Below are 16,830 nucleotides of genomic sequence, written 5' to 3'. Positions count from 1 at the left end.
CTGTCATACTTCCTATGCCTTTTCCTTCTCCAGATCTCACTGCTTGGTGGTGATTTACTCGAAAATGTATTGTAATTAAGGGGAGTTTTCAGAATTCTATGACCTTATTTATTAACTATTATTACTCATTTGAGCTTAATACAAGTTGATCGCAATTTAGCATTCTATAAAGTTAATCGTGAATGCAAGTTTAAAATAACTAAATTATAGTCGTATAACGTGAGAGCGATAAATTAATTACGTCTTAATCCATTTCATGTTAAAAATCTTGTACTTATGGCTCAAGTTTCAACAGTGTTTCATTTCAGAGAATGTAGGTTTTAAAGAACACTATTTGTCAACATCCCATGTGGCTTCTTCGAATGTAATCATGTACGATGTTGTATTCAGTGGGTATCCCCCCAAAGCGTAGGCTTGTAGAAATCGTAGGTATTTAAAAACCATGTTAGTTTAGTACGTGACCTGATTTGATATTTATGCTTCGTTATTTTCTGGTTCGTTAGACAAAAATTCAGCATAATGTACAAGCATTTAGCGTATTTGTAGTTTCAAACAAATGTATCAAATCAGTTAAAATTGCCCAGTAGCAAAGCAAAACTTTTTAAATGTTCACGAGAAAGAAGGACAGAGGAAATGAAGAAAAGATATAAATAACATTACTCGTTGAACGGAAATATATAAATGACTGTTGTAGACGAAGGCTCCAGTGTACTTATAATGTGATAAGGAAATTATAATTGAATACCTTAAACACAAACTTTTGTAAAAAACAGTATTTTTTAAAACATTTCTTAAAGTTATTTTTTTATAAATGTATATCAATATCATACCTAATAGTATAGGCCAAAAAAAAAAGTATGTTAGTTTGTTGAACTTTGATTATACGTGTTCTACTTTCATGTTGACGAAATTGAACTTTAATCCTCTAGTTCTTGTAAGATATTTATAGCAAATCCGGGTGTTAAAGACAGGTCATATAAGCTTATAACACATTACACGCGATATACAAATTAATGTTGTATTTACTATTATGACATTTCAGAAATATGTAGAAAATATTAAACACAAAAAGTTTTTGAATAATCTTTTTATTGCCTATTATTATGTTCGTGTCACATGGGGAAAACAAGTGGGCCAATACATTTATCCTGAGTAATTATATAATCCTTGAATTAAAAATAACGCATTAGTTATCAATTAATTACCAACCACCCTCTTCATCGTGTTAAATGAGTCAGTGATTCTTCATTCAGTGACATCATAACGTTCAGAAAAATAAGTACAATCAGAATTAATTATTTTATCGAGTATTTAAACATCTATACATTCTATTTACATTAAGTAAAATAGGTCCTGAAATAGTTACTGTAAGTCTTCAATTTCGGACTTTAAGAACGCAAGTTCTTTCAAAATGTTAGATAGTGCTTCGGTTAGTTCGCTAGCCAAGAGAGTCAACCTGTCGATAGTGTTGTTAAGTTCGTTAATCTCTTCAGGTGCTGCTTCTGTTAGATCACCTACAGTTGTTTTAGGAGGGCAGAATGTGTTTTCTGGGCAGTCGTCGTCTTCTGTGGGTGTGGGTGTGATTGTTACTTCAGGAGTTAAGGTAACCACAGATAAGGTAGTTAAAGAAGCAGTGGGTTTGGTTGTTTTACTTTCTGATTCTGTTGTTGTTACAGTTGTTGGGTTAAACGTTGTCGACTTGGTTGACGGTGGTATTTGCAATTTCTTTGGTTTCTTTGTGCACTTTCCTGTGTATGCTACACTTACTTCTGTACCGAGTAAGCACGACTTTCGTCTTAGCCCACAAGCAGAATTGTAAGTTACTCCATCACTTCCACATACTCTGTCCGCTTTTTTAGGGCTTGGGCATTTTTCGCCGCAATCTTTGGCTGAAAATTGGAAATAATATTTATTAAGTTTTTCTTCTCTCAGTTTTTCCAACTGTTACCCTTGTAGCATACTTGGTTTACACTTTACAGAATTTCCTGGCCTTGTGGAAAAATAAAAATGAACTATTAACTTACGTGTAGGCCGTAGCGTAGTGGTTTTGGTTGCTTCAGATGTAGGCTTTTCTTTTGCATCTTCTGTCGTTTCCTTGGACCTTGCTGGTGTAAATGTTGGCATCGGCGAAGTGATTTTATTGTTGTCGTCTGCTGGACTTTCAGACGTAGGTTCAGTAGGTTCAGTGGTCGTTTGAACCCCTAACGTTGATATAGGTTCACCAGCAGTCGTTAGAGATGATGTTGGTTCCTGGTCGGTTTGTTCCTGTTTCGTTGGATCCGGATTAGTTGGTTCCTGGTTAGTTGGATCTGCTGAGTCTAGATTGCTTGGATCCGGATTATCTGAATCCTGGTTATTTGGAACCTGATTGGTTGGATTTACTGTATCTTCTTGGTCGTTTTCTTTACTCTGGCTGTTGCTATCAGAATCATCGTTGTCCTCCGGTGCATCGGTTGATTTAACCACTGGTCGTACCTTAAGGCATCTTCCTTTATGCACCACTGCGACATTTCTATTCGCCTCGCATGCACGTTTTCTCAGTAAACATTCAGATTGGTACGTTTCTCCATCAGTACCACACACACGATCTCGTTTCTGTGGTTTTGGACATTTCTTTTTACATTTTGGTTTACCTATATGAAAAAAAGGGAAAAAAACCCAAAATATATACAATTAGTAGGTCAAACAGTATAAAACAGTATAAAATAATGTGCATTACAAACTGAAATATTCAGATAAACGATATTGCTTATAGTTTTAAAAAGTGTTTTTCTATACAGTGCATGTCGATTATGTCGGAGTGAATACATTTCAAGTAAGGCCTATAGTGCATAGTCTGTCTGAAGTTATACTTCTAATGTATATATTTGTTAACATTGTTGTCAATATAAATTCTCTTTATTTTAAAGAATAATTTAAACGTCATTTCTGGAATAGTTTATGAATAGTTTATTTTTAGAACTCGCCACATATTATTTAACCCAAACATCAGTATGTTAGTAATAGTGCATGGTCTATCTGAAGTTATACTTCTAATAAATATATTTTTTTTAACATTGTTTTTTCTTAAATTAAATGTAATTCTGGGAATAGTTTCTGAGTATTATTTCAGAGCTCGCAAGTACGGTTTAACCCAAACATCATTATGTTATAATAAATCTATTGTTAGTTAGTTAGTTAGCCTTTATTTCTTTTAATGTATTAAACGACTATACTAATTGATTTAAGAGACCGAAAGACTCCAAGTTAATAGAGATAGTTTGTCAAGGTTCATGAGGTCACAATTTGCACTTAATTGAGGCCATGCTTAATTGTAGTTGAATTGTTTCCAAATTGCTAATTTGTGACAAAGCATTTCTTAATTTGTTAAATATCTATGTATGCTATGATGCTAAACCACCAGGCCCAGAAACAATGGTTCAAATCCGTTTGACGACATGAATATTAATAACTAAATAATAAATATAATAAATAAGTATGCATAATTATAGTAGATATATATAACTCTAACTTATTACAGTACGCTACTGTTCGAGTAGGCCTCGAGTAGTTGTGTTTTAGCGTCACACAAATATGTTCGTACATGCAATGGTAAATTGTGTTTTTGTCAGTACTGTATATTAACAATGGAAACTCCAAACTGAAATCACAATATTAAAATAATAATAATAATATATATTTATTTTTAGAAATGCGAGTTGCAGTACTGTTCAAATATGTTACGATCAAATGGAAGAAAACTGTTTTAGCAACAACCTATAGCTCTCGTGTAAGGTAAGGATGTGTGTTGTATCGTACTGTTTAATACATTTGATTTAATTTATGTTTAAAAAATTGTTGTTAATTTAAATAACCAAGATTTGGTACACATTATGGTGACCCTAGGCCTGGAGTTTCCTTTGTTTTCTTAGTTGGCTTACTTTTGATCGGATCATTTCGGCCTGATGGGGTTCCCCTTGGGCCCACGATTTCATAATTTCTAAACTTCAAGGGTTGTCTTTCTATATCGTTAATACATCTGCCTCGGTATTCAATAATCAGACGGAGACCTTTCAAACAGCTGAGTCTCCGCAGAAAGCAAGCAGAGATGTACGTTTGTCCGTTTGTGGCACAGACAAAATCGGCTACAGTCGGTTGAGGGCACTGTTCACAATCATCTTGATATTAAATATGTCAATGTTTAGTGATAATTGTTATACTTAAATTATATAATAGGATGAGATATTTCGGTAGTAGAGGAGTGTAGTCAATACAATCAAACTATTCAATATTCTTTTAAATGTGCATTAGGCCTACATTCTAATAAAACAAATAATTACCGTCGGAGCCTTCTCTTTCATCCGGGCGTACGATTGTTGGGGTGACCGGTAATCCAATTTCGTTTCGAGCTGGTTGTTCTCTCTCGGTCACTGGAAGTGGAGACGAAGGAGGACGCCGTTGCGGTAATAACTTGGGTGGAGTTGTTTCTGGCTGTAATTTACAGGGTCCTTTGTGAACGGTTGAAATATCCAGTTCTGTCCGACATGCCTTTCTTTTTAGCTGACATTTTGAAGGATACGTTTTACCATCACTGCCGCAAACCTGCTGCGAAACATCTGACTGTTTTGGACATACTTTGCATCTTATCGGACGGCCTATAATAAGTATAAAGTCAGTGTTGGTGACTAACATTATTACATGTTTTCTTAATATTATGCATTATTGGAAATAAGAATACAGTTTTTCTGAGATAAGATAAAGTAAAATTTAAGGTGAATGTGCTACTGTACTGATATTTTAAAATAATATAAAATACATTTTTAAAATGATTTATTCAAAAACATTTTTTTCTTATTGTCTGCTATGTTGGTGTTCACCAGTGTGAGTACCGTAATTAATAATGTGTAATACTTATGATAACATATACAGTACTACTCACTTCCTTCCTGATCATTGTCCTCATCTACTTCACTTGTGGCATCTTGAGTCGATGGTGTTAAGAGCTCTCTTAAGTTGTTCAAACCACCAGTTATGTTACCATTAGCCTCCTGTTGCTCACTTGAACTTGAACTCAAAGTAGTATCCTCTTCTGATTCTTTCCGTCCTTCATTTTCCTCCGGGCTTACCGTAGTCTCATCTAATATGTTCGAGGGTGTGACTGAATCAAAACACTTTCCACTGTAGGCTACAGTTAGATTACTTCCTTTTACGCAAGCTTTCCTTTTTAGGATGCATTTTGATGGGTATGTTTTCCCGTCACTACCACATACTTGCCGGCCTAAGGATTTAGGTATAGCGCACTTTACACACTTTCCTCCTAGTACAAAAAAATAATATTGTCGACATAACATTTTGTTTGATAAAATCTGTAACTTTTTATATGTAGGTTATATTTTGAACAAATTGTTTTTTTTAATGTAATAATACATAAAAGGTTTGTCAATTTTCAAGTTACCGTACCTTCTGTGGGTGCTTTTGTTGTGTCCTGAAGATCTGAAAGACTTTCGGGAGAGGTGTTTCCTAATGACACCGACGTAACTGGTGGTGTATCGATCGTTGGGTTAACTGGAGTTGTTCGCTCTGGTGTCTGGGTGGTAGTAGCTCTTAATGCTCGTTCACATTTACCCTTGTAAGCAAGTTTAACATTCGTTTCCTGCAGACAAGCCTTTCGATTTAGTACACACTCTGATGAGTATGTTTTACCGTCTGTGCCACATACCTTTTCGTCGGGACTGGGCTTAGGACACACGGGACACGAATCACCTTAATTTAATTACCAATAAATTAAACTTATTAATAGGCCAAATAATTTCTCCTATTATATACAATAATTTAAGAAAATAATAATGATCTAATAGTTATTTTGTTGGAAGGATTTTGAGCTTGTTTAAGTGAATAACTCATAAACTATTATTGAGGGCAGCATTGCCTAATACTATGTAACAATCGGCGTTTTTTGTAAGAAATATTTCTTGTAATAATAGTATTACAAAAATATTGTACAATACCTTTTGCTGCTAAAGTCGCTCTAAACAATGCAAAGACTACGATGAATACAAAAATGCAGGTTTTATTTGTATTTCTGTGAATAAAATACTAATAATTAGAATAGTGTTTGGATCGTTTCTTAATTTATTTTTAAAAATTAAGAAAATGCAAACATTGTAAGTTAATAGAAGTATTTTCTGGTGAGTTTCCTAAAATTCTTTAAAAATTGAAAGTCTAGAGATATCTTCAGGTTGAGTTACATTTGCATTTTCAAATGTTATTAGTTACCTACCTTATCGTTTTCATCTTGTCTTCCGATAAAACCAGTGAGTGATGAAATAAATGGATGTAGGCCTACTCATACCATTTTTATATGAGTCGATACTGTTCCCCTGTTGAAACGACTTCATTTGGGACCGGACCGGTTGTCCGAGTGTATGCTCTTGGAGGCTAAAGTGCCTATGAGGCAACACTTATCGAGCAAAATGAAATACCCATTGTGTTAGATACAGAGTACAGCACACACCCTTTGACCATTAAATGGATCAGAAAATAAAATAGTTAAGTTTATTAAATTTAACTGTTTTTTGATGTTTTTGTGATTAAACTCTTGATTTTCTTTTTCTTTTTTATCATTAAAATGTAAATTACTATTTATATACTATTACACTATTTAAATTAATATTTCAGTAGTCTGATTTTATTATTTAAAAAATATCTTTTCTTGTTGAGTCTCTGTCGTAGTCTCGTTTTGAAGGAAGCTTGCTTAACTCCATTATAGAAACAGTTGCATGTATTCATCGTAAATCAGCCCTATAAATAAAATGCCAAAACATGTTCTACATTTTATCCGCCAGAGGTTGGAATCACATGTTGGCAAAGTTAGTTACATACTTGTACACATTGTTACAAAGTTCAATTCCCACTTGTCATTTAAATATTTCGATATATTCACAACCATTTATAGAACCGATAAATATTATAATCATTTTGAACTTAATTTCTGTTCTAGAAGCTTTGAATTAGATTATTCCATTACTCTATAGGGAATTCCGTTCTGGTTCATATGCCAAGCATAGTTTTCTTGTATGATGTGCTCCTTCATTGTAAGAGAAATGCTGTTTCAAGTGCAATTGAGAATTACTTTGATATAGTTATGTTAGTTATAGTTTTAAATTATTCTATTTATTCACCGAATAACGCCCTCTATTTGGAATATATGACTTTTTGTAGATACTGTGCTAAAACTCATTACTTTGATACCTGTAACAAAATAGGACACTAGAATCGATGTTTGGACACAGTTAATTTCGTATTAATTTGCATCCATATCAGTATTTTTCGACTGATATACGGTAGTCCTGTACACTTTTAGACGTGCTTACATTGATATCTGGTTTACAACGTCAGTGATATTACTCTGTTTGAAGCAAAATTAACATAATATGTTGTTCATAATAAATAACTCAACATATTATACTTTTGTAAATAACTTGTAAACACGTAGTAACAATTTCTGGTACAATGTAAGGTGAGCTCGATTAATTTAATTAAGTTAGGCAAACACGTGTAAGCATTAAATTTATTCTCCAGAATAAGCGAAACAACCGAAAGGTTGTGTATGTATTACCATAAGAATAGTGATTTTATCACTACGTTATCTAAGGCTAATATTTCGTGTCTCTAATGAAATCAAGTCTGGCCAGACGTAAGTCCCTATAGACATTAGTAATCTACGTTTCCTTTCATTCTGGTTACTAGAGTGAGTAACACACTTGTACTGGGACTTTGTCTATATACAATTGTGACATTTCGGTTCGACAAATCTTTCACTTGGAAGTTGGAACTAGGTACGGAAAGACATTTTCCCGTCTATGTAAACAAATTCCCATATAGGCGGCCAATGACCGCTTTCAAATGTGTCTTTTATAAATAAATTAATTTAACAACATTTAAATTCCATGTATATAACGATTAAAACGCTGGATGCATTTTACTATAAATACGCTCAATAACATCGTCAATCCACATAAACTTGATGAGCGACAAGTCTATAGATATTTTAATAATATAAATTTCTCGTTGTTACGTCGTTTCGCATTTTGGATATAAAAATGAACAAAATGAAACATATTAAATAATTAACATATATTTTAGAATCACTCAGCACAACAATATATTACAAATTGCATCTCACATAAAAAATACGTTTCATAATATTAGCAATAAATTATTAATAACTTACATACGAACAATTTTATAAATTTAGGATAAATGTTATAGTACAAAGTATGCGAGATATATTAAATCGATTTTTATTATTATAATATCATTGCCAATCATAAGATATCCATAATTATTTGGTTAAAATATCCTAAAAGCAACCATAAAATGAAACGAAATTAAAATAAAAAGCACAACTTTATCAATAGGTTGGGTGCAATAATGTATCAAATAAGTTGTTATTGTCAACCATGTTATTTCAAATCATAGTTTCCATAAATGGAGCTAAATAGCTCGTTTCAAATACGACAAAGTTAATACTTGTCAATCATTAAGAAAAATACACTGAATAAATCCTGTTTCGAATTAAAACGGAAACATGGTGTGCAGTGGAGATTTGCTTCGTCAGTCGTTCTGCTAAGTCTAATGTATTGCTAATGAACTCTTGGCGAATTTCATTAAGGCGGAAAATGTTCTATTTCATCCGTTGTCTGGCTAGACGGATTCGTTGCGTCAATCAAATTCTCAAGGCATTCTACAGGAAGTAACCACAGTATCTAGAAAAGGTTAAGAAATTAAATAATGTTATACAGACATTTTTGTATGTCAACTAAAGCGTTTAAGTTCCCAATTTTAAAGGTAATGAAATTAAGGTAACAAACCTCATAATATTATTTGATTTTAGGAAAACAGCCCAAAAAGTGGAAAAGTGTACCGATAATTTGTTTAGTATACAATTCATCAGTCGTCAGTAACATAGTGTCTATTTTAAGAATATTGCAATACTTCGACGTTTTGTCTTTGTGAATTCACAGTAAAGTTTTTGTTTGCATAATATCAAAGAGTGTTGAAGTATATTATGTATGTTATATTATGAGTAAGTCTCAGAGCCACAGTCTTACCTCTTAGCCGTTTCTTATACACATGCCTCGATGACGTACTTGTAACGACGGATTATACAGATGACAAGCGAAGCTTTCTAATATGCACGGTGATGGGTAGTTCAAGTTATCAGTACCACACACAGGATTAAAATCAATCGGACACTCAAATGAGCAAGTGTCTGTGAAATATGATAAGATTTTAAGCGTTATGAAGTTCAGCTTGTGACAAATCTAATATTATATTATAGCATTTTGAGTCATCACTGTTTGATTTATTTGACTTTATGTACAATAAAACAGTTTTTAAATGTTTTTAATTATTGCACGATTTAACTGTTTTGGTGTGCTGTGCAATAAACAGGAATGTACAGTGACGATTTAACTGTTTTAGTGGTTTAAACGTAGAATGGGGATCTGTACCATTTCCAATAAGGATGAGCAGGCTCTTTCGTACAACCTGACAATTATGATGTCGAATTTTATTGAGTAGCTTATTTTTTATTAGACTTACCTCCCCATCTATTTGAAGGTGACTCCGTTGTTGGTGGGGGAGGTCGTGTCGCCTTAGGCTTTGGTTTTGGTCGAATAGGCCTAGTAATTACAGGGTTCGATGGTTGTGGATCACATCTCCCCATATGACTTGTTCTTAGTGAGCTTCTTTTGATGCATGCTTTGATCTCCAGAAAGCATTCAGATGGGTATGACATTCCATCGGTACCACAGACCATGTCACTGATGTCAGGTGGTGGACAGTTGGTACATCTCAAGTAACCACTGTTAACTTCTTTTCTTTGACTTCCGCATGGTCCTTCATGATCCAGTTTGGTTCGAATTCCTCGCGTACATGCTCGACGATGGAGAACACATCGAGATGCGTATGTAATCCCATCATTACCACATACTTTATCGGATGAGACAGGTGTTGGGCAAGTGGGACACCGATCAGCAGCTGCAATAATGATTGGTAAATCAGATTATTTTATGGTTGCATTATTGTATACTAGGAAAGTTAAAAGTAGTTAATCGGGAAATTCAGAAATATAAACAAATGATTAAAAACAAGCCTACTTACATCGTTCCGTAGGTGCCGGCACATCGGCAGGTGGATATCTTGAATTGGGCTCTGGAAATAGGTTAGCATTAGGCCGATCTTCAACGATGCAATCTCCTTGGTGTTTTACTCTTATATCAGTGCCTTTAATACATCCCTTCAAGTTCATTAAACACTCAGATGGGTAGGTGATATCATCAGAACCACAGACTGAATCCCAGGAAGATGGAATACGACACGATGTGCAGGGCTCGTTTGAATTTCCCGCGTTTGTGCCTCTAGCCTCAACTGGACATTCTCCATTAAAAGATACCCGGATGTCAACATTACGTAGGCAAGCAATTCGCTCGAGATGACACGAAGATGGATATGTTTTTCCATCGTTGCCGCATACAATATCTTCATAAGCTGCATTTGGACATTCTCCGCAAAGTTCATCTGTAAAGAAACAAGTGTAAACGTTTATATCTTATGTCGGTAGCTTCAGTAGGTTATACTTATATGAAAACATATTTTATATTAACAGGTTTAATTAAAATGGGGTTTACATTGCATTAACGCACACGCTTCTTCATTGTACTATTACCGTACGCATGCGCATATTCAAGATTTACTACAGTTTTATATGTGCGTCAACCAATTTGATAAGAAGGGTACTCACAGTTTCCAGATCCATAATCTTCTTCTGGTTCAAAGACCGGTGGTGGCTTTGGCGTTGTTGGCTCGTAGTCTATTTCAGGAATAACCACTGTAAATGTCTGCTTCTTTCTCTTTGGTCTTTCCTCTGCTGTGCATTCTCCAAGATGGGCTACGGATAAATCGAGCTTAAAAATACATGCTTTCATTATTATATGGCAAGGTGAAGGATAGTCTAGACCATCAGTACCACATGTGACGTCTTCTGGTCCATAATCAGTAGCAATACACACGGTACATTCTGAATACTTTCTCTTTTTCTTTGACTTTGGTGGTTTTGTAGCTGGAGTTTCAACCTCAACATCTGGAACGTCTGGTATAGGATCTAGAACTGGAGACGTCCTGGATACGCATTTACCCATGTGAACTGGTCGAATGTTGACGTTCGTTAAACATGCGTATTTATCTAGCCAGCAAATAGATGGATGCGTTTTGGAATCGCTTCCACAAACGGTATCGGATGCACGTGGTAATGCGCACTCTCCGCAATTTCTAGTTTCTGGAAAAAAAAAAACAGTTTCTTGATTGCTTAGTTCAAGGTAGGTCAAGTAATATGGATATAATCTGTCGCTGACCATCGGAACTTCGGGTTCCTTTTGCCTCCGGATATTGATTTGGTTATTAAATAAAAATAAATCTTTATTATGCCGATTGAAGGATAAATATTTAACCAAACGCTCAATTAAAACGAACACACAAATTAGCTGAACAAAACTAAGCTCTAATTTGTATAAATAACAAATTGATAGATTGAATAATGTTTTTTCTTTGTTTTAATTATTTATGTAATAAATTTAAATATAGTTAAAATCTGTAACGTAACACACCAACTTACCATAAGGCCCTGGTTGTGTATGTTCTGGTCCAACAACTGCCGGATTTCCCTGTGGATTTTCCGGTTGTCGATAGCGCCGTGTAGTAGTTGGTGGTACAGTCGTCGTCGGTGGCATGGTGGTGGTTGTTGGGGGTAATGTGGTCGTTGGGGGCAATGTGGTTGTTGGTTCAGGTGTTGTTGATGGCTCAGGCGTTGTTGAAGGTGGAGGGGGAGGTAGTCTTGTTGTACTTCGACACTCTCCTTTATGTTTAACAGAAACTCGAACCCCTATTACACATATTCTTACTTTCATGTAGCATTTTGAGGGGTATGTCAGGCCGTCAGTACCACATACACGATCTGATCTTGACGGTTGAGGACATGCTTTACAACCTGTGAACATTTTAAAATAAATTGTATTTTTTAAAAATGACAAGGTCATTCGTGTAACCTTTTTTCACTACAGCAAACCACTAAAAAGGGAAAGTAAAAAACTAATTTTATATCAATCGAAATTAATTACAGAAATTGGTGAAAGTTAAGTGAAGTGTCAAGAACTAATTTAAAGGAAGACTAATAGGTGTTGACCTAAAAAAAATCTTCATAGCGGGATTATTACTAATTAGGCTTAATTAATAAAGTAACATAAATGGCTTAGGCTCTTGTAAATTTTGTTCAAGTTCCGTTTTTGTATATCTGTCCACAGAATTGACACCAATTGCATAATTTTAAGCATATTGCAATATTTAAAATGTATTAATATGTATTGGTTATTGTAGACTCATTACCTTGCTTTCCCGGCTTTTGTTTTTTACTACGACGAGTAGTTGTTGGTATCATTGTCGTTGTTGGTTCAGGCGTTGTAGAAGGTGGTGGACGTCGGGGAGGAATTTGTCTATGACTCGAACAACTGCCTTTGTGAGCTACCTTAATAGTTAGACCCATAACACATGCTTTAACCTTCATGTAGCACTTGGATGGGTACGTCAAACCATCTTTTGCACATACTCTATCGTTGACGGTTGGCAATGGACATGGTTTACAAGCTTTTGCTATAAAAAAAAAAGATGTGTGTAAGGTATTTGCAGATATTAAATGTACCGTACTGTGTTTAATCATCTATGGTTTATGGGAGGAGACACCGCACCTTCTCCCAGTATCCCTAAATCATGTTTTCTATATTACAGAATATAAAAGAATTCATTCTTACCATTTGTACAGATAAATAAAGAGGCTGCGACGAGAGCCAAACAGGTCAACCGAACGTCTATCATTTTGTTATTCTAAAAAGAAATATAATCACATTTACATTCAATATATTTAGAATCAGACCGCGTTGTACAAGCCTACACTCCTTGTCTAGCTGTTGAGTTATTTATGACTTTTGATTTCAAAAACCTTAACCGAAATATACATCAATTCATATTTCAGACAAAATACTTGAAAATATTGTGATAACAGGAAGGCACTATTAAACAAAATTTAAACTGTTAATAATGATGAGTTAACAAAGGATAAATGAGGTTTGGCAGTCACCAATGTCTTTGTACAATTTGACAATGACTTGGTCATTTTTACATCAATTGAATGTCTTTCGTCTTCTGAGGAATTAAACAATAATATCATTGTTAAATACAGATCTGTCGTTTTAGAACTTTGCCAAAACATGTTGATTTGTGCCAGAAAAGCGGTTATCAAAAAAAATAACCCAATACGTGGTTTTCCGTTATATAAACCGATGTTTATCCTAAACGTTTTAAAGACTAATTTGTTTTTATTATAATGTTCAGCTAAAGACACATTTTTATCCACAGACTTATCGATTCACAGAAGTTTGTTATCAGTAATCCGCTGTGGGATTAACCCTTAAATGGGGATTAATTGCCGATCTATGTTTGTTGGTCTGAAACTATGAAATACATAACCATATCTTTGCCAAATAGTTATAGTTATAATAAAAAGTCTTACATTTAATTTAATTAAACCCGAATTCGAATTGTCTATACTTGCAAATTGCAATAAAACATATTACGAACTCGTCTAATCACGTTAACATCATAATACCTGGCGTTTAATGAATTGTGTGTCGATAACAAGTACCAGTAGCCGTTGGATTAAAAAATAAAATAAAAAGGAAAGACAAGCGAAAGAAACTGAAACTAAATATTTGTTACTTATCCTATACATGTGTTTTATGTTGACCAAAGGTCATTTAAAAAAAAACTTTCTCTTGTATACATATGCATTAAAGAATTATTCATTCATTCATTCATTATTAATTATACAATAAAGTATACAAAAAATCTAAATCTAAATAATTTTTTATTATGCGAAATAATAAAAAAAAAGAAGAAAATAATCAATAAAACTAAACTTAACAAAAATAAGTTTTATAAATTCTAGCAGGTAGAACTAAGATTTAATCGTTTAATTTTTAAAAAGCTACCAGTCTTTACATTGATAACTTTTTGTACCAAATAATAGAACAATTGAGGTATATCAATTATCAATGTCTGAAATCAATTCTTTCTAAAATGTGTGACGGTAAAAGTAATGATATGTTATGTATATTATTGATTTTACTACTAAAAGTTTTTCACAAAGTTTATGCAAATTAAATCATAAATATTATGCCTACTTTAAGTTATAAAAATATTAAGGTTAAAGTTTAAGCACGATTAGAAGCCCCTTCACTCAATGGTAATTAGCAATGGTTAATATCTGGAAGGCGATTGACAAAAGGCTTTCTTAATTACTGTATTCCAAACTCAATCAGAGTTAAGAATCAACGTTTGTAAAATTTAAAAATTAATAACTTTGACTTTGAAGCTATAAATGAAAGGTTATTTCAATTAACAATTATAATATGAAATTGATAAGATAAATTATTAAGATATCTTGTCGTATGGTTTAAAAATGAACTAAATATTTGCGTATAAGCCTAATAATAATAATTAAATTTAATATTTGTTTCTCACCTTAGTTCTTTATACTGTTAGTTGCGTTGCACCGATGTAATCCTGATGAGGAGTTTCAAGTTAGTACCCAATTTTAAGTTATCAGCACGCCTTTTAAAGCGAATTATTGTCGAGTGCAAGTCCGGCTTTGGGATTAACACATTACGTTGATTGCGGCTAGGAATAAGAAGATTTTCAGACTCCCCATAGGCCTACAGAACGCGTCATTCCCCATAGAGTTACAAGAGAAAGACAGGCCTAATCATTCATCATTAACACGTTTCCTTTGTCAGCTTGATAAGCAATAGTTCTACAATATTCTAAATATGGAATACGCCTTTAAGCATGTTTGGATAGTTGTTGGAGAGACATTTTAACTCATACTAAATGCCTGATCTGATTGGTTACAAGTAGGTTGGTGATGATTGGCCAAACACTCGATGTCGTCACTACTACATTTTCTACGAATGCGATTGGTAAACGGAAAGCTGGCTTAAATAAGTTATAGCAATTATGTTTTGAATTCTATAACTACCAAATCGTTGTCTATATTGATTTTTTTTAATAGTTGGTTTTTTGTTTGTTTTGAAGATCACGTTCTACGTAATTTAAAACAGTAACGTCTAAATTATTGGAATAATGCAGTTGACCATGAGACAACAATAGTAGACATTTTCAGAATGACGTAATCGTCTGATACAGTGGCGGGCGACAGCAAAATGGTTCTTTTATAAATCAAATATTTTATTAATAGAACAGTAGTCTTTTTGGCTGACCCTTTTTCTTAGTCTACTTTTAGCTTTTCATTAAGTTTTTGCTTATTTGTTTTATTGTTCTAACATGATACAATTTAATTAAGATTGTTTGCATTTTACAACCAAACTATCTGCTAAATGATATCATTATTTGTTTTCCTTTTCAATCTGCCCAGGTCCTTCTCGAACGGGGTACTTACTTAATTATGGAGACTCAACTGGGAAAACTAAAACATACAAATGAAACAAACAATTACCCAACCTAAATGTCGAACTCCCGACCTTAGGGCTGGTGCGTCTGGACCGCTACCGCTGCCGAAACCCAAGACAGGTATGGAACGTCAAAAAAAGAAATTTATAATGAGTTTATCCTGAAAAATAATTGTTGTGTCAGATTTATCGTAATTGAAATCAGAAGTAGACTTGTTTTGGTTCCAGTTTTAATGCAGTTTAACGTTTGAGATATAGTGGTAAAAGCATGATTATGATACATTGTCACAGATTTCCTCATCTTTATCGTTTCAAATTAATATATATATATAAATTGTGTTTAAGAGCAATTTTCTGTGTCCTATCGTTACTATTATTGTTTTGGTTACTAAACATTTTAATTTTTTTAATTTGTATTTGTCTAAATCTATTCATCAGTTTTATTTTTTATTTCGTAATTGGTAAAACAATTAGTAGATTTCCTTAGACGTCAGAACAATTTTCCCCCTTGGATTGGACATTGACGTCAATTACTAGAAACTATTGCTTTTTATAGAAGAATGTTCTAATCCAAAAGTAATAGGAATAACAAATTGATCCTAGCCTCACGTTTAATAAGACATCGTCTACTGGCCTTGGGTAAGTCCGTGTCAATATACTCCGCCCAGTCTAGTTAATCTCAGAATTCTCATAGGCCTACAGTACTATTATTAACATCAACAAGATCGCAACGAAAGAAAATGTTACGCACATGCGTAAAACCATTATCAATATGTGTACGTCGATTTAAAAGGTGTGTGGGTGGGGCGGGCAGCATCGCGGTTGATAGATAGCACATCGTACTAAAACAAGTGAGTAGTTCTAGTCGTATTCTTTCATCCCTAATGTCACAGTCATCATAGTCACGTACGCTACTGTCTGTCGGTCACAATATTCTTTTTTAGTTCAGAATTTTAAAATAATAAAATAATCATTGTGGATGTGCGCGTTTCCTGTCTGACAACTTTACAGATTTGTCGATGTCGAGCCACTGGATATAGGTCCATATTTGTTTTCATTATCTGCTTCTATACTGTCATGTTACCATGTCGGGTTGTTCTGGAAGGCTTGGACACTAAATTATTAATATGTGGTGTCACACATTTGAATTATAATACCATAATAAGCATTGTTTTTTTTTATGGGCGAATGTCATCAACAACAATCTGAAAACGTTGACCTTATGTCAAATGTTATCAGCATCATATGGTCATCTATCTTCTCCACATCAACC

The 16,830-nt window shown here is 33.8% G+C and overlaps 1 protein-coding gene across 1 annotated transcript; it reads right to left on the bottom strand.

Annotated features, from left to right (window-relative positions):
* Positions 1–843: 843 nt before the first annotated feature.
* LOC144855218 (uncharacterized) lies at positions 844–14,851 on the bottom strand. Its single transcript, XM_078713027.1, has 16 exons — positions 14,614–14,851; positions 12,846–12,918; positions 12,424–12,687; positions 11,657–12,028; positions 10,787–11,320; positions 10,147–10,563; positions 9,586–10,023; positions 9,099–9,253; positions 6,260–6,321; positions 5,988–6,061; positions 5,440–5,742; positions 4,919–5,296; positions 4,320–4,634; positions 3,921–4,157; positions 2,025–2,633; positions 844–1,889 (listed from the first exon to the last, which is right to left on the bottom strand). Exons 2-16 carry the CDS (start codon positions 12,907–12,909, stop codon positions 1,363–1,365), a joined length of 4,749 nt encoding a protein of 1,582 aa, XP_078569153.1. The 5' UTR covers positions 12,910–12,918; positions 14,614–14,851; the 3' UTR covers positions 844–1,362.
* Positions 14,852–16,830: the final 1,979 nt, after the last annotated feature.

This window comes from Antedon bifida, chromosome 11 (genome assembly GCF_963402885.1).
Source record: "Antedon bifida chromosome 11, ecAntBifi1.1, whole genome shotgun sequence".
In the NCBI taxonomy this organism is placed as follows: domain Eukaryota; kingdom Metazoa; phylum Echinodermata; class Crinoidea; order Comatulida; family Antedonidae; genus Antedon; species Antedon bifida.
The sequence above is the reverse complement of the archived record's forward strand: the minus strand, read 5'-3'. Positions and strand labels throughout refer to the sequence as shown.

Coding starts and splice junctions, on each gene's coding strand:
- LOC144855218 (XM_078713027.1), bottom strand. CDS start 12,909: ATGATAGACGTTCGGTTGACCTGTTTGGCTCTCGTCGCAGCCTCTTTA. Junction 10,564..10,786: donor AGATTATGGATCTGGAAACT/GTGAGTACCCTT, acceptor GTTTCTTTACAG/ATGAACTTTGCGGAGAATGT. Junction 9,254..9,585: donor ACCTTCAAATAGATGGGGAG/GTAAGTCTAATA, acceptor CATATTTCACAG/ACACTTGCTCATTTGAGTGT.